The sequence below is a fragment of the Gadus macrocephalus genome, chromosome 16 (genome assembly GCF_031168955.1).
Source record: "Gadus macrocephalus chromosome 16, ASM3116895v1".
In the NCBI taxonomy this organism is placed as follows: domain Eukaryota; kingdom Metazoa; phylum Chordata; class Actinopteri; order Gadiformes; family Gadidae; genus Gadus; species Gadus macrocephalus.
Window position 1 is genome coordinate 19,939,788 of NC_082397.1, and position 19,333 is coordinate 19,959,120.

At 43.9% G+C, this 19,333-nt stretch overlaps 1 protein-coding gene across 6 annotated transcripts in view; it reads left to right on the plus strand.

Annotated features, from left to right (window-relative positions):
• Positions 1 to 19,333, plus strand: part of bcas3 (BCAS3 microtubule associated cell migration factor) — a 210,352-nt gene that overhangs the window by 30,277 nt on the left and 160,742 nt on the right. For all 6 annotated transcript variants that reach the window (XM_060074791.1, XM_060074792.1, XM_060074794.1 and 3 more), the window contains exons 13-14: positions 3,434 to 3,527; positions 14,564 to 14,697. In XM_060074791.1, coding sequence (XP_059930774.1) covers positions 3,434 to 3,527; positions 14,564 to 14,697 — 228 coding nt within the window. The remainder of the gene's footprint in view (positions 1 to 3,433; positions 3,528 to 14,563; positions 14,698 to 19,333) is intronic.

The following is a 19,333-nucleotide window of genomic DNA, read 5'->3' on the forward strand; positions in this document are numbered from 1 at the left end:
GCCGATATACACATTGAAATGGCCAAGGGCAACACTGTCTAGAACAGCATTTCTCCAACTGTAGGTCGGGGAACCCACAGTTGGAGTTGGTTTGGGATGGGGGAGATCATGGCCTGACGATGCACAGAACGCTCTGAAACCATCAGAACTGGTGGTCCTTTCATTTCTGCAACCGGGTCCCAGAAACACTCGAATTGTCTTCTGAGTCCCGAGATGAAAACATTTAGGAAGCCCTGTTCTGAAGAAATACATATTCCTTGCCGTGGAGGAAAACAAAGACCACTATTTAGAGACCTTCAGATAACTGGTTTAGATTAGAACACAACTTATTGTCTTCAACCTATATTTCAATAAGCCTGACCATCCATGGTTGGGAGTGGGCGGGGCCACCAATACGATCAGGCACACAACAGCCTGTGGGTGATTCATATGAAGAATTCATTGCACTTTATCTCCAATTGCCCTGAAGAATTATTTTTTTGATTCTGCCAATACTTTAAAGGTGCTATAGGCTAAAAGGCAATGTTGTAATCCTTATAAACTGTAATAACAATAATAATTGTAATACAACTTTAATAGGAAACTGGAGTTCTTTGTAATAGCTATATGTGATGCTCTTTCAGCCTTGTGGAAACCAGTTGGTTGGAGCGATAGATCAAAATGATGTGATAATGTCTTCGTGGTTAAGCCCTAGCTTTCCCTATGGTCATCTTCTTTTGCAATTGCTTTTAGATTGTAGAGAAGGCCGAATGAGGTGCTTGTTTTTTCTTCTCCTGGGCCGTGCATGGTGGCTCACCAGAAAGTGTAACCAGGTGGTGTAGCCTGTTTTATGGAGTGCTAGCTTTACTGGCTAGCCCTGTAAATGCTTGCAGCTCCTCCAACAAGGACCTCGAAACAGACAGTCACACCTAACACCAAAAGGTTCAACTACAAACCCTTTTTATTTTATTTTTTAAGTTTTATTTTCGGTCATACATACAGGTTACACGACTAGCCTAATGGTTTAGATGTTTTTACTGCCATGGTTGTAACGACAGTCCTGTCCTCTTTTACTAGCCCCTCGTGAGAAAGACATGGATTAAAATGGCTGGTTACAAGCTTACAGAGAGCTCGTAAATTTAGTTCAACATCAAAGTGTGACACCCTGCAGAGGAGGTGTGTGTGTGTGTGTGTGTGTGTGTGTGTGTGTGTGTGTGTGTGTGTGTGTGTGTGTGTGTGTGTGTGTGTGTGTGTGTGTGTGTGTGTGTGTGTGTGTGTGTGTGCGTGTGTATTGTCATGCAGCGTGTTTTCTTCCCATTGTTCATTTTTTAAGTCTAAAGGTATGCAAGTTGTTGTCTTCACCATGCACTATAACTTTCAACACAAGTGCATAGTCCACCAAATGCCTACTGCATTACCACACGACAAAAGAAACAATCCTAATTTGTCTCCATTACCTCAAAGTACTGTACCCTTTTCAAGGAGACATGCTGGCATGGATTCCACAACAAGCGGATGAAGTAGTCACCGCTACAGCCCAAACCCCCATCCGTCCTCTCTCCATCTTTCTGACACGTCTCGCACACACACACACACACACACACACACACTCTCACGCACACACTCACTCTCACACGCACACAAACGCAAGCACACACACTCATACAAACATCCGTGTGCATGCCATTGCACACACACTCTCATGCACACACGCATGCAAACTCTCACGCACCCAAACTCACCCACACAGACAAGCTCACACACACACAAACACGCCACGCACACACAAGTGTGCACACAGAGCGGGCCCTGTGGCAGCTCTGTCATCCTGAGGGGCTCCTGTAAGCCTGGCCTAAAGCCTCCAGAAGCAGGCCTGCACTCTGTCAGCAGTCAGCACACTGTAACCCTAGCCTGGCCGCCGTAAACACCGACAGCCCAGCCGGGGAGCAGCGGGAGGAGGAGGAAGAGGAGGAGGAGGAGGAGGGCACCAGGCATCAGGAAGAGGAGACACGCAGGAAAAGACAGAGAATGAGAAAAAGAGAGGGAGAGGCAGAAGAGGGTGGGAGGGGAAGTAATAGAAAGTGAAAGAGGCTTGTTCCAAAAAGGTGCACGGAACAACTTAGTTTTACAAAGCTGCCGATAAGGCTGACCTAATTTGCCTGGAGATGAATTACATTTCATTTGTATTCTTTACAGTATTTGAATGGCCTTGGCACAGAACGCTAAATGCTGGCACACATTTCAATGTACACACGCAGACCTCGCTGCTCTTATGAGTAATACGCTGCTCCCCAGGGGACACTCACTCTCATTCCAAAAGGCTCCACTATGATATGCTCACAGAACAACATTGTCTGCCGGCAAAGTAATAAAAGGGATCTGCTTCTTGTCACCAGCCTGCTTCTTTCTGTTTTTACCTTGTTTTTTTTTTCCTCCCTACCTATCCTGTGGCTCCCGGGCTGCGATTGAGACCTTTCTGTGTATTGTGTTTGGATTGGCTTCTGGCTCCTGAGGGCAAAATGTGTCATTGCGTGTATGTGTGTACACACATACACACACACGCACGCACACATACACATATATAAACACATACTTGGATGAACAGCAAAAGGCCTTATGTCTTGCCTTATTGCTAATATCTATACAGGACTAAAGACCTAATCTACTGCTACCCGCTGGCCCTGGCACAGCCCTGGTCCGACTTGTTCCTTTAACGTTCAGAGAGCTGCTGTGCGACTTCAAACCAACTGCCTTTAAATTTTCAAATATGTGATATCCATGACATTGCAACATTGAATCATCACAAATTACTTTGACCAATTCAAGAAGTGGTCAACTGCACTCTTATTGTTTGGTTTCTGTTGCATGCTAAAATCTTGTAAACGGCCAATTTGGGAATTTGTAACAGTTTATAATATTTTGGAGCGAATTAGCAATTTTCGTCTCGATTGTTTTTGCACATGTATACAAAATTATTTTTCTTGTTTTGCACTTTTGGTTGGCTTTTACACTGATGCGTAATGTTGCTTATATCTTCATAAGAATTGTTTCAAGTAGTCACAAGAAAGCTCATTGTAACTGGTTTGCACCAGTAGGTGTTGCAACAGATTGGAGCCCACAAAAAGCACATTTTTACCCAAACATATCAAACATAGCTTTAGATTTTTCCTACAGCTCAAAAGAGAAAATCTGACCATTATGTGTGCTGGCCTGCCTGTTATGCATGACATGACTGCATGTAAAAGCTTTAATCGATTTGATTGCCATAAAAGGGTTTAGTCAAATAATCCACATATTTTTTGCCAAAAAAAGGGCAATGGCTCACAAGAAATATCCCTCTCAGCCTTTTTTATAAATGAAGCCGTGCCATTGTGGAGGAACATTTTTAAGTGTGCACGTGTCTCTGTGTGTGTATGTGTGTGTGTGCGCACATGTGTGCACATGTTTACTCCAGGTCTTGGTGAGTGAGGACTCGGACGGAGAGGGGGCAGTGGCTCACTTCCCAGCTCATGACAAACCCATATCCTGCATGCAATTCAACCCAACTGGTAAGACACACACACACACACACACACACACACACACACACACACACACACACACACACACACACACACACACACACACACACACACACACACACACACACACACACACACACACACACTGTTTAATTTGGAGGTAGCGAATGACAATCGGAACACTATATGTTGCCTCAGGTCAATCAAGGTGCAGAGAACATAGATGAGACAATGTGTGGGGATGGCTTTCATCCAGTCCATCATGATCTTTATTTAGATATTGTGCTTACACTTTGTTGTTGGGCTACTTGCGGGGCCTACTGAAGAGAAATATAGAGGAGAGATACGGAGAGGTAGCTGAAGAAGGCCTCAAATGGAAGTCTTTACTTCGGGCCCCTTTTATCTTCCCCAATCTGTCTTTCTTAGTTTTTTAATCATTCTGTCTTGCATCCACACAACCCATGCATGCAGGTTCCGGGAAAAGCCTCTTGGGCTGGTGGCTGGTTTCACTCTCCTCCGCCGCCTGTGTCTGGGTCTATCGTAGAAACCAGCAGCTCTCATTAGACATGGTGCCGCTTGAGTCACAACAATGACCCACACTGGGCCAACACATTATACACATTGAGTGTGAGGCTTTCTTTCCCGCCCCGCATGCAGTATACACTGTTAAGTGGGTTCATGCAGTATATGCATATCCTTTTCGTTTTTCGAGTATTTCTCTTGGTGTGTTTTTACCGTGTGCGTGTATGTGCGTATGTGCGTGTGTGCGTGCACACATGCAGTTAATAAAGGAGCTGCTGAGAGATGTCTCTCACCCCGTGACCTCCTCATCCCAGGAATCCTTCACATACCTGGGCTTATGACTAAACTCTACACCTCTGTCTGAGAGGGAACAGGACTATAATGCAGACACTGACAGAGCAGATCCATGGCTGTCTAGACACCCCCCCTCTCCTCCAAAACTCATACACACTTAAACACGCAAAACACACACATGAAACACAGCATTCGGTCTGAGAAATAAACAACAGACATAAAACGTTTATAAAAGCACACATCAAACACAGCCACCTCACTGGAGGTTTGTAGAAACAAATGAGGAACTTGTTGTATGTAGTAGATAGTGTCCTATTAAGTGTAGACGGAACAGACCGAATCTCCACACACGGTTCGTGTTTCAACAATATTTAATCACAATTCCCCAAAATATTCCCAAAAGGATATTTCAGAATGCACTTTCGGTTAGTGCAATGATATTTATTTTTCAGGCCTAAGAAGTGATTATAATGTTAAACATTGTTTAAAGATACACTGTACAACAACACACCACTGTTTGTTCTTCTTTCTATGCGAAGGAGAGGGCCCCAATCAGGGATAAGTCAGGAACCATTGTGGTAATTGAAGAGGGAGCCATGGCATGGCTGTGAAGTTATAGACAGGCCCCCCTTTTGCTGAATCTGTGCTACTGATAGAAAATGTCTGGCTGATAGTATATTTTCTGGATTCATTATAAAATAAAATAAATTATAAAAATGTTACTATGTCCCATACATACATTGATGGTATACGCCTAGTTGGTTGTACATTTGTCCTTGGTGAAGAAGCAACTTAAGCAAGTAAGAAAATGTACATCATTCTTCATTATTCATTGCTGATGCATGCACACTTTTTCCCTTAAAATACTTAACCTCCGTCCTCATCGTATCTTGTAGGTGGAACAAAGTTACCCCTACACCTAGCCTTGACTTCCACCAGAGGCTTGTATTTATCAGACAGTTTTTTTTGTATTTATCAGACAGTTTTAACAAACAGACAGATGTAGAGAGCGGTGTAATTGCATAGAAAGAAACTCTAGTGTCCCTTTGTTTGCAGTTTGCTTTGGAGTATCTCGAAGGGAAAAGGCCTCTTGATTTTGGCCAGAACCTCAGCCTTGATTTGAAGCCCATACAGATAATCTCACATCATGGCTCTGAATGAGGCCTCTCTGCGATGCAGCGAAGGAAGTGGCTGCATTCTGAACTGATATGAACTGTATTCAAGGACTCATTGAGGCGCCCTACACGAGGTCACCCTCCAGTAACCAAGAAAAGGCAATGAAACAATAGTACGACTCAACAGCACTTGCAGGAGCCCCGCCGGTATTCACTTGCACAGAGCCCCGTAGAGTTCTGTTAGGGGCCTGTGTGCTTTGGGCTGCTGCAGAGGTCGTGCCGGTCGCCTCAGACTCTTGGTGTGGCTGCTGGCGCTGCGCTGCGTGTCAATGGATCGGTGGATCTATTCCTGGTCGTGTAATTAGAGGGATCGGCGACCAAGTGCCGCGGCGTTCTGTTTAACAGCTGCAATGTGTGTGTGCTTGTTTTCTTTCACGTCTCGTCCCCTTCACTTGCGCCTAACGATGCTTGACTTGATTATTAGGTACGATGCCAGAGTTAAAATACATCCGTGACCTGTGATGGAGGATGGCCCAATGGCTCGTCTGCATTTCTATGGCTATTTGCTTGGGCCCGGTGGAATGATTTACCAGGAAATAAGTGTTCAATTCTCATTTTCTTTCTTTTAGTTTTTTTAATTTTTCCTTCGAAGTCTATCGTTTTTTTTCCTCTGACACATAATCACATTATTATGCACTGGTAATGGGAACAATATTATCAAGCATATACTTTACCTTATCCAAAGATCAGTAACCTATATTGTAATTTATATTGTGGCACAGACCCTCTTAAAATTTGATGAGCAAATTTGCTTACAATAATTAGTTCAAATTAGATGAAGCTTTGATAAAAACATTTGAAGAGTATTTCTAAATACCATCCGTACATGTCAGATAAACACAGACCGAATCCCGGATGGTAAAGCCAGAGTTCTACCTGGCAACGTCCCATCCACCATATATATGTTTAGTAACAGGGCAACCTAATGAATAGGCTGGCCTGTCGAGGGCCGACCATTGAGGCAGCTGTGCTATGAAGGCAGTGCGCCACGGTGCAATAACTCTTGTCCCTCTATCTCACTGATGTGTGAAGGAAAGCATGCCACTGCCAAAAACCCCTGAACCCACACGCACATGTTAAACACAAGGGAAATTCCCGAGCGGGACCAGCAACGCTCGGCCCACAGCCACACATTTAGCAGGGATTGAGTTGTGTCTTCACACCAACGTAGTCATTAGCACTCACAGCTGTAGCGCCGAGGTGATTTACAGCGGCTCCTCCGTAGAGCCCTCACTCTCGCTTTGCCTTTCTTCTGCTTTTGCTTGTTTTCGTTTGAGGACCAGATGAGCTTGGCAAAAGCCATTTAATATAGTTGCACATCTTTACAATATGTGGATTTTGTTAAATTAGTGTTGTAATTATAGTTACTTTAATAATGGTTATCAGCCATCATTCGTATCATTGATATCAAACATGTCTAACCTCATGCCAAAATATTTGTTTGATATCAACTGGTTTGTTTATGTTTAGTAATGGTTTAGGGATATATTGTTTATTGAGATTACGATTTTTACATTCTAAAAAGTATTGAGATTTGGGGCAGCTGTTTTAATAGTTATTTAAGTGCATTATTTATGAGACTAATTTAAGAATACTTTTTTGAAGAAAATTTTGAAATAACCTTCAAGTATAGTATCATAAGGTATTCATGTTTTAACTTGGTTCTTTCTCAAATATATCAGGATACAAATTGTCACTCAGGCAAAATTCAACCATTGGAGGGTGTGCTAAGCCAAATTCTGCAAGTTAATACTGGAAAGTGAGCAACATGCTGGTTCGGGAATACTGCTTTTTTTATAACTAAGTTAACATATATGTTGGTTCTATAAGTACACGAAATACTGTTAAGATTTATCAATTTTTTTTTTTTTCATAGTTTGAAAATAAAGACATTATTGATACCTCTGTAAACAATTTAACAAACTTGTAGAATTATGTGTTTGAACATTTAATTATTACATCTGCATTAGTAATCAATAATGAATATTTAATAAATGTTATTTAATCCTTTCTTCATTAAAAAAAAGTTTATAAAATGCAATAATTATTTATCTTAAAAATACCAAAGGGGTTACTATGAAGGAGGCCATCAAGATATCTTATGTTTAACTTCTTCAGGTGTTCCTCTAGTAAGAGACGCATGATCTGTAACTACAATCAGTTAATTTGGTCTCAGAATCTTCTGGTTATAGCTGAAATCACCTTTCTTATCTCTTGTTTGCTGTTTTAAATGTTACATGCTAACAGTAGAACCAACCGTTTAATACGTATTTGGTACTAGAATTGACCTTAACTTTGTCCTTCTTCCAAATCTTTCACCAAACTGTCCTCCGTGAATGCTCAAGCCAACAGTGAGAATGTACTTTTGCGCCGTGTTTGCAAAGTAAACAGAGCCTCCATCGGACCGGGACCAATGTTTGCTCTTGTGGCTGTCCAACCTGTCAGAGGTTTTTCACCAGCCATACCTCCGAAGATAAAAACAATTGTTATCATCAAGTATGGATACATATATTAATGGAAGAGCAGAGGCATGGTGTGTTTAAGGGCTGGAAGGGGCTGTAAATGATGGGAGAGAAGGATGGAGAGTCAGGACAGCAGACGGAGAACACGGAAGGGTTAGAGGCAAGAGAAAGAAAATGTAGTGCATTGGAGGGATTTATTGTATGCATTGTTTTCTTGGGTTGATGACCCGGTTGTTCGCTGATCGAACACAAATGAATGTCATTCTGAAATACAGTCCCTGGCAGTTAATCAATTTTCTATTCAAAAGTAATAATTCACAGTAGCTGTTGGGCTCAAGAGGGAAACTTTCAGAAAAAGTTAACAATTGCTACATAGAAAAGTACATTCAACGATTATGGGATGTTTATATAATTTTTTGTAAGGGATATAACTCAAAGAGACGGGCTGATATGTGGCCGGGAAGTATACAAAAACATCTGTAGTTGTTTTTTCATTATGACACACACTTGGAGAGGGGGTGGGAGGTCATCCTTTTAGTTTGGCCGCAAAGCATGAGTAATCCACCCAACATTAAACTCATAGCCCACACCTCCTCAAGGTAGAGCCATGGATAACTTACAATCATGATGATGGTGGTCTTCACCGTGCATGTCTCTGTGAAGGTTAGTGAATAAAGGTTGTGGGGAGGTGAGTTGCTCAAATTTATGGAGTTATTTATTGGTCCTAAACTCAGTTTTATTTTTAAGACAGTATTCGAAGGAACACAATGTTTTAGGGAAAATGAAATCACCAGTACATGCCTTGACTTACCCCACTCTATTTTTTTTTTGAGTGTTCTCCTTTTCTTGACCCCAACCTAAATACACACGGACACACCTTTTTTTTTTTTATCAGCGGCACCATCACAGCACTGTGAGTGAAACAGTGGCTGTGAATGTTTAAAGGGATTTATTAGTCAACACTACATCTTCAGAGATACATAGAAAAAGAAAATCAGAAACAATGTAAAAGCAGGCAGATTAGTGGCCCAAGCCCCCAGTGTCTGCCGATTTCCTCCGCAAGGGGATTAAATAGTCCCAGTCCCGACATCAGGAGATTGTGTTCAGGAGCAATTGGTTTTGGGGATTTTTTTTAGATGTTGGGAACAAAAGCTGGCTGGTGTTAAAGCGCTCTTCTAAGCCGCTGGGAGAACATGTTTGTCCCCTGTTGGCAAATTCCAGAAAGAAAAGCAGCCACAGAAGAGAGGAAATTCATTCATACAACATCTATCTTTACAACAGATTAAGGGGCTGCTTTTTGTCCTCCAGATGGCCTCAGGTAAGGTAGTAGAGGTGATTCTTATTTATTTGATCCCCCCCATTGCTTTTTTGCTTTTCAAAATAATTCAGTCCACCCTTGCTCATCACAAACCAGAGCGTCGGTCAAATGTACATTTAGCATTAAGAATGCATCAAACATTTGTGTTCCTCCCCTATCTCCACAAGGTTAGGAAGCCCTGGGCCCTGCCTCAGAGGAGGTCACGCTCTGTGCACTCGAACGCCACGGTGGCTGCGTCCCTTGAGTGTGTCGGCGGGACATTAAAGGCCGGCCAGTTTCTCCTTGTTAAAAGAGAGCCGGCATTCCTCCCATCTTAATATCAAACTAATGGCGGCCCCCTCTCGGCCCGGCTGACCACACACCTTTTCATATCTATTAATATTTGCTGAGCGCTCCCAGGTGGTCCGCTCGTAAAGCGCGGCGGCGTATGGAAACACCCTCCTCCGTCGGGTGCTTGCTGTACATCAAATGAAGCAAAGAAAGAAAAAAAAAATCATTCTCCCTCGTCTGCTTTTCCTTGACGCCACTCTATAATGTTATCACTCTCGCTCTCCCTTATTTCACTCTCCCTCTTGCTTGCCCCCCCCCGCCCCTCCTTGCTCCCCCCCATTTATTACTAGACCTCACTTTCTTTCTACTCTCCATCCCTTTCTGGTAGGATGAGTTGTAGACGTCACGGAAGCCATTTTAAGAGAACCCCTTAGAAGCCCCTCAAGACGAGCCGCTGCTAGCGGCTCGTCGTTGAGCTGAGCGCCAAGCCGCCGCCGACAGGCCCCAAGCCTCCAAATGCCCATCCCGGGGTGCCTGCAGCCTGCCTGGCCATAAATCAAGAGGTACCCTCACCAAAACTGTTGCGGTGAAAGGCTTAGGAGGACCTTCCCTAAAATGACGTGGGCCCTCTCGGTAGAACGGTAGACTGTGCCCGGTGGTCCCGTCCGCTCATGTCGTACCGCCTCCGTCTTTCTTTGCTCTCTTATTTATCCTCAACCATCAGCACAATTCAAAGTCTAAACACCAAACCTCCTACCCCCCCCCCCCCCCCCCCCCAACTATTCCGCTGAGGCAGGGAGAAAAGGAGGACTCCTTCAGTTTGATGAAGTTCTCGTTATTGAATTCACCGGGGCTATGGTTCAAAAGATTCTTTTTTTTTGGGGCCTGTTAAATATTAACAACATATTGACCGCAGGTTGACCCTGTGTACCCGTGTGTCCATGTGGCTGTTTTTTTTTTCTTTACTTTTTTTTCTCGTGGGTATGTGTGTGCATGTGTGTCTGTGCACACTGGTGAACTTGTAAGTGCTACACCCCCCTCCTCCTCACTTATCTTAATGGTTTTGTGGGGCACAGAGATGGATGGTGGAGGGGGCTGGCCCCGGGACTAAATGATCTCAGACTTAGCTGGGGACGAGTGGGCTGCTTGGATTTTTGGCTGGGGGCCCCCATCTACTTCACCCCTGTGTGTGTGTGTGTGTGTGTGTGTGTGTGTGTGTGTGTGTGTGTGTGTGTGTGTGGTGTGTGTGTGTGTGTGTGTGTGTGTGTGTGTGTGTGTGTGCGTGCGCATGGGTGTGTGTGTGTGTGTGTGTGTTTCAACTGGCTTTCATAAACACTTCACAAGCTAGACATAAAGGCAGCGAGGGGTGCTCTAGTCCCCCCCCCCTCACGATGCATAACCTAATAAGCGCTGTGGTCCATCTTTTTCCCTAAACAAACGTGAACACCGTCCGCGTTTTCTCTGCGATTTCATTTATTTTCATGTGCAGCTAGGTAGGCAAATCCGTTGCTCAACCTCTGATACACCCAGCACAGTACCATCCTTTGGTGACAATAGGATCTCTCGCAGTGTAAAGGTTGCTGTGTGGACACAGAGGGGTTAAAAAGACAAGTGGTGTATATATTCATGCGCATGGAAATGTGTGAGCGTGCACAGCCCTGTCCTTTACCTAGCTTTGCCAACCCTCAAGACAAAGCCTCTTCTTACCCATGGATACTCTTTCATTTGCGTGTTGGGCTCATTTACTCTGAAGTTTATGCGTGGTAACAGCAAAGTCATCTGAATCCCGAGAGTCCTCTTCCTTGTGTGCTTTATGCCTTACACATGGTTATAATTTGTGATTTTTTCGCAATTTTCAAAGCTTTTTGGAGCCTAGTGTTGTTAATTAGAAAGTGGACCAAAATGTTGTGGCCTTTTGTGTTGCCAAATAGGGAAATTACTGCCCTTCACATCTCTCTCGCTCTCTCTCTCGCTCTACCTCTCTCTCTGCCACTCTCTGCCTTTCTACCTCTCTCTCTATATCTCTGTCTCACTCTCTCTACCGCTCTCTCTCAACCTCACTTTTCCACTCTACCTCGCTCTACCTCTGTCATTCTTTTAGTTCTATCTTCCTCTCTTTTTCCCCCACTCAAACTCTCCTCATCTGCCTTTTTGCAGAGAAATTGCCAACCACTTTGTAAATGAAACATCCACCCAGAATTAATAGGATTGAGCACAGGTTTTCTGTTTGTATGGCCAGGGACAGGACAGCAAAGCTTGCCGCCTGCTTACCAAAAAACGATTTTTGAAGCAAAAAAAAGGGGGTCGAAGAAAGGAAAGGAGAAAGCCAGGCGATATTTATGGAAATGATTATATCACTTGCCTCACGTCTCATTGAGACACATGTCCTGAACACATAGCAAATTAGAGGTCATCCTTTCCATTTCAGCGCACGCCTATGTGCCGGTGCCAGTGCTCTCTGGTATCGAGGCTTGGTAAATAACACTGTAACCTCTGGGACGAGGTGTTATAAATAGTACGTGTCAAACCCCGCTCCAGCCGGCCTCTGGTTTCCCCGAAGCCCTCTTTCTTCACCCGCCGAGCCGCGCCGCTGGCTTTTAATTTGGCCCGCCCGCGGGCTACCCAACTGACGCCTCTCGGAGAGGTCCTCTGTATTTCAACAAGGCCACAAAAGCCCCAGTCCTCTAAGTGCTCGTCGGTCGGGTCGGAGCTATAACCAAAAGCTCCAGCCTCTCTCTCTCTCTCTCTCTCTCTCTCTCTCTCTCTCTCTCTCTCTCTCTCTCCAGAGCTGTTTGACTTGCCTGAGCCCAGACTGTACGATCATCAGAGGAGAAATGCAGTCTCTTGGCCAGAGGGCTGTGGCCAGGCCTAAACTGTCAGAAAAAAAAAAAAACATCAAATAAGAGACCAAGGGCCAGACTCTGCAGCCACTCAGTGGGCGGGACGGACAAATAAACCCAAAGAGGCAGGATGGACCAGAAAACGGGCAGAGGAAGATAGAAAGAGAGGGAGGTTAGGAGAGATGTAGAAAAAATAAGCGAGGGGTAGAGGAAGCTCCCAGATAAACAGACCACAGCGCCTTAACTCCTAATCACCCGGCGCTTCCGTTTCCAGCCTCTATAATTAGAAGGGCTGAGTCCCCCCTCCTTTTTTTCCCTCTCTTTTCCCATTTGACGCAAACACTTCTTGTGGCTTGGCACCCTGTTTGGGTAATCTTTCATTCCTTCTTTCTTTCTTTTTATTCTTTCTTTCCTTCTATCTTTCTTTTCATTTTTTCTTTTATTCTTCCTATCTGTCGTTCTCTCTTTCGAGGGCCCCTGGGGCCCCGAGTGCTCTGGTCTCTGGGTTTCTGGTGTGGTCTGATACAGAATGAATAGTCGACCGCCGTCTTTTAATGTGCGCCTCGCTCGGCTTCCCTTACTTTTCTTCTCTGTCGTTCTTTCTCTTTCTCTATTTTTTCTCTTTCATTCCTCTCTCCTCTGCCTTCCCATAATTGTTTGACCATGCCACAGATCTCCCTTCATCATCCCTTGATCCCCTCGCAGCTCTCTTCTATTCATCACACTCTACGTCGAGCTGGTAGTTAACAGTGTATATTGCGAAAAAAGTCTAAAAAGGTTTGTATAAATACATTTTGGCCTTTTTTGCTCCCATATATATATCGAGGGTGTGTTTTTCATCCAACTCACACGTGTTCCATGTTTCTGTTTAATCTCCTGCAATTCCAGACTCTATTTCACATTTCAACATACCAGCCAATAAAAGGTTTGGCTTGTAATTAAAATCTACAGCAAGCCATCGCATGACGGATTGGATGCAGAAGGATAGTAGAAAATCACAAGTACTTTAATATCGGTTATGGATGCATGGGCGGAGCTGAATTCAATATGTGTTGAGTCTAACGGACACATTTTTTCTTTGGTAAGATTTCGAGTGCTAGATCTCTGGAGTTGTTTATAACATCCTGACTGCTTCTGAGGAGGATGAGGTTGTTGGGGTTTGTGTGCGTGTGTGTGTGTGTGCTTGTGTGCATGCACGCATGTGGGAGGGTGTTTCCTTGGCTGCCCTCAAAAGCAGTGTTTTGAGGCCAGAATAGTTGAGATCCGGGTTTGTTTTGGTGTGGTTTGTTGAGCGTGTTGTTTATGGTGAAGCCTTGTACTTTCTGTGTCTTTGACGAGCCTCAAATAAAAAGTGGCCAAATGAATGGGCCTGTCAGTTGGGGTTAGCTCCATACAAAGGCTGGTTCACACTCGTGCACCCCTCTCACACACACACACACACACACACACACACACACCACACACACACACACACACACACACACACACACACACACACACACACACACACACACACAGAAAAAATTATAAAGGATATAGGTTCTTGGTAAATACAATAAACTAGCAAATCTTATTCCTGATGACAGCACCACTCCAAATGCATTGGACACACACATAAATAACCATTGATTTTCTCACACACATCATGCACTGAAGTTTATACCAGAAAGAACAAATTATGTTGGGTAATGCAGCTTTTACTGCTGTGACAACTGGCTAGTTTTAAATGGGTGGTTTGTTTTCAAAACAAACATTTTTATTCTTGGCCCCTAAAAACGTTCATGCCACATATTAATGGCAGTTGAAACATGGGCTTTCAGTACGTCAATAAGATATATCCAACCCTTTTAGGAATTCATTATCTGCACGGCATCTTACTGAAATCTACAAGGAATTTACACTATTCATTATTTCTGAAAATGATGATGATTTAATGGGAAATCAGCAAATGATAAACCCAGCAATCTAGTCTTTTATCACAAAACTTTTAACAGCCTGTTAAGTAATTTATTTTCATATGTATGGGAAGTTGTTTGATGCATTTTTATTTCATTTTATTTATTATTAGTTTTCACCAAAATGCACTACTTGGACTTTCTTACTCAGTATGACTATGCCCAAGCATAACGCAGTGTTACGTGATGATAGCTGGTTAAGGATGATGACTGGTTTCCCGTGACAGGCATGCTGTTGGTTACGGCAGACACCCTGGGCCATGACTTCCACGTCTTCCAGATCCTCACGCACCCGCTGGCGTCCTCCCAGAGCGCCGTGCACCACCTCTACACGCTGCACCGCGGGGAGACGGAGGCCAAGGTACGCCCCAAACACAGCATCTAGGCGCTTACCCTGTTCCATCACATGCTTTTTCCGTAAGCCATAGTAGGATCTTCCATCAAATACATGGCCTTTTACCGCTTCCAACCTGTAGCCACTCATCAAGACGCTTAGCCACCGTTATGTTTCCTCACCCTCTCTAAGATGTTTCTATTCATTAAACCCATTGCTGTCCACTTAATTGTGGTGGTGGTGGTTGGGGAGCCGGTTCACTACCAAGCACACCTATAGGGTATTCAGGGTTAGTTCCTATATTTTAAGAGAATAATATAATGATCAAAACAATTAATGAGTCCACTTATTCAATTTTAGCTGAAGTTAGCAGTAGCGTCTGTAGTTTGGTGTCCTTATTGAGTTCGAATTGAGTTATTCCGATGCAAATAGGGAACAAATCGCCAACCACCACACCGCCACACAACCAATAAAGAGTTTTTTAGTGCTGAGCGTTGCAGCAGATCTTCCTTGTGTCAGCTAAACGCTCGTCTCGTCACACAGAGAGCCCCCGTCTAGCCAGATGCTTTCATGTGGAGAACAGGCAGCATTGGATTTTTATCTGGAACACCAACTTCCCTACGCACTCACCAAATGTCCGAACTTGAATATTCAAGAGCTTAAAGGAAAAAAGCCAAGCCGAATGAGGCAGGCTCAGCTTTGCTCTAATAAAGCAGCTTGTGGAAACCAACCTTGGCTTGTGTTGTTGAGGAATGATTTTATATACGGTATATAAGGATATATAAGGACAACAAATTATTTACCAAGATAAAATGCAGCAAAAACAGCTATAAAGTGCGTAACAGTAATATGATAACGAGCAGTTATAAGAAAAATCTGTAATGAAATCTACTGGGTAAAATATGTAACTGCTGGGCATGTGCATCATAGTGGTTTTATTTGGCCATTAAATGAATACCATGAGTTGTACATGTTGACAGAATGTTTTTTTATTACTATTTGTGTATAACTATTGCTACTTACACTACTGCCAACTCCTTTTGTTCTGTGTGCCCTACCATTGAGTCAATTATATAGAAATACAGCATGTAGACTACATGTGTTGTCACAAAATATCATACTCAACCCGATATAAACAATTGTAATAATACAGGTTGTATTTACATGAATGAAATTGGTGGCCTCACCTGTCGTATTTCTATAGATGGACTGAAAAACATTTGTCATCCATTTGTCTCTGCACACTAGATGCCAAGCAACAACAAAACAAACCTTATGTGAAGGAATGAATGGGTGACTACAGCCTTCATTGATCATCATTTTGTAGAAAAGATTCAAAATCGTATCCCACTCAAGATTGTAAAAATTTGAGATTTATCCTATGTTCCTATGTGAGTCGTACGCACACGGTTTTCAATTTCCCTTGATATAAACAGGCTGTTCTAAATCCTCTTGCTCGTGCCAGGCGTAGCTCATACCCATGCATCGACTCCCAGTGATCACGCATCCCTTTCATAGCCCTAGGAAATATGTCAATAAAATGGCAAAATGTAAGTAAACAAAAAAATTGCAGTGAACCGTGAACTCTGAACCCCCCACAGTTGCCTATCCCATGTGAAAATAAGTTTGACTTAAAATCAAGCACTCTGAAAAAGTGTCCTCTTATTAAGGAGACACTGGCCCCACTGGTGTGGCAAATAGTGAGCCTGTGCCAAGCCCTGGAGAGCTGCGAATTTGCAGCAGCAATGACGCTGTTTAAATAATTAAACTAATTGCGTGGTGGTGAACGAAGTCAATAATGTTAAAAAATGTCATGGATTTTCCCTCATCCTTTTTTATCGTGGATTGTCCCTCATCGTTTAACAGCAGTGTATGGAAACTAAATGTGCTTTGTTCGCAAAGTGAGGATACTGTAAAGGACTGCAATCCTTAAAGAGCCAGTGTACCCAAACCCATTTTATAAAGTTTTGTCACTGTTACTGAAATAAGACTCAAATGTACAAATAAAAGGGGGTAACCTCCTATGTTTTTGTCATTCTCCACAAAACCCAGTATGACCGTTCCACTCTTCTTTGATCGCAGTGGTCTGAGGGCCTTTTCCAAGGCACTCAGACGTCACGACCAAGGGGCACCGGCGGCATGGTGTGTGTGGAGAACGTTGAGCTAATGCAGACACTTATAGTGTAACGCCACAGTGTGTGAATGGTGAAGCTCCGTCTGAGCAGCGGTTTATTGAATGTCTGCGTTCGAGCGAGGGTTAGGCTTCCTGGACCCCTATTAGTATAACTCTAAGGTGTGCAGCGCATTTCATGTTCAACATCGCTCATTATAACGCTCATACACAACGACGGTACTAAAAATGTCTCACAATGTTGGCTTGGGTCGTTACCATGGGGATGACAGGCCCCCCTGTTTTCTAAAACTCTCAATCCAAAACACATTTATTTTAATGTCAGTCTTGCAATTCCAGCTGAAATAGTGGGTTCACAGGCTCTTTAAATGACTTTGCGAGGTTTGAGAAATATCAGATATATCTCTTAACTCTCACTGGAACGTGTCAGTCGCCAAAACAATAAGGGGCCAAAGAAGTGAAGCTGGAGATGACTTGGAGGCCCCCAAGGAGTTTGGTTGATTGTAGGGGCTTCCTGCAGCCCCCACAAATGTTCAAAGCGCCTTACTCCTGATGTATACACATTCTCAAGCTCAAGTACAATTGCTAAATCAACCCATTTGCTCAAATGCTCAAACATGCCCCTTTTGATGGGTGCGGGCCTAAGCTTATGCAAAGACATACAGTCCCTCCAGAGTTTAGCAAAACATAGCCCATATCTGGAGTGGTTCACGGTTTCAACTATTCGCTGATTGGTCAAGCAGGGATCGGGCAGGAGGTTAACATTGTAAGGTAATCGCTGATTGGTCAAGCAGGGACTGGGCGGGAACTTCACGTTGCCAACAGCGATCAGGCATAGTGTTTTGTTGTGTGTTTGACAGCCAGACAGAAGATATTTATTATTACAATGATACGTATGTTATAATTAACACATCATAGCGAAATCAAAGCACACATTCAATCGGTTGCGATACAATTGGTTGCGATACAATCGGTTGCGATACCCCCAACGGTTTTCAATGGTAATACTTTCAACATATTTTTCATGTAGCCCTGTAGAATTTAGGCCTATGTCTCTTTCAAAATCGGTTCAATAGAGCAGACTTTGTGTTCGCTATTCCGTTTCCAAGTGGCTCGTCGCCTCTAGTACAATTCGGGTCAGAAACCGCCCCCTTCTGTACACATTGAAGAGACATGGAAGTAACGACCCCATGTGTCTCTTTATTCCTCTGATAACACAGTGACCAACAATAATTAAATATTAGTTTCTTTCATCAATAGCGTTATTGGTTTTTGATCCACTTTTATCGGCTGTGATTTTAATATTTTTTGAGCATTGACACAAAACGCCTTCAGGCCTTTCTTTGGTTCCGTCATATCAACTGAACACGTGCTTGTGTGTACACACACACACACTCTCTCCCCACTCAAATATATATAAACGCTGACTTTTGGTTAATGTACAACCCGTGCAGCAGGCCTGCTTAACTGAACACGGAATCTGCTTTGATCCGGTCGTAAAAACACCACACACAAAAAGAAGCAACGCAGAACGCCGGCCTCGCTCCGGTGATCAGGGCCACGGAGGTTATCAGTGCACACACAAACACACACGCACACACACACACACACACACACACACACACACACACACACACACACACACACACACACACACACACACACACATACACACACACATACACATACACATACACATACACAAACACACACACACACACACACTGGATGGTGATAAATTGTGCACTTAGGTGGGCGGAGCGGCGCGTCCCTTATCTGTCTGGGAGCAGCCAAACACGCGGCTGGCTGTCAGTGACCCAGGGCCGGGCCAGGTAAACAGACCTGCAAACTGATAACAGGCATGAGGCTCTGAGGTACCGATGGGGGGGGAGAGGAGGAGGAGGAGGAGGAGGAGGGGTACATGAAGTTCCAGAGCAGCGGGGCGACGATAACTGCGTTAGTTCAGTCGTTTTCATTCTTAGCGTCCTGTGCTACATTCTTCGTCACTTACTTACTTCACGAAGTATTTTAAATGAAGGGCAATGGATTTGTGCCTCCTTGTTTGTTTGCCGTTTATAGCGTCATTTGTGGCAGCATGAAGCTTTCAAGTGTGGCAGCCCCTGTTTCTTGCCCTCCATTTTTCCCCGCTCTTATCCCTCCATCAGTATACATTCCTGCGATGCCGCAGGTGAGTTCCTCCCAGGTGAGTGGCGCTGGCTAATGTCCCCGACCAGTGCCACTAAAGGAAAAAAAGATTCCTTTCCCTCGTCAGACACTTTAAACACACCTCTCTGGCATATCTGTGTCTGCACTGTCCAGGGTGTCGTCAGTTCCTCCTCCTCTGTGGATAAGGAGCCAACAGAGTGCCATTGAGCACAGGGTACCGGGATCTGCTTTGGTCTGGGCAGACGTCGCCGTGTGTCTCTATGTTAGTGTGTGTGCGTGTTTTTGTGTGTATGTGTGTGTGTGTGTGATACTGTGTTAAGATATTTCTGGGAGTGTCTCTGCACCTTAAGGTGTTGGCTCACCCAC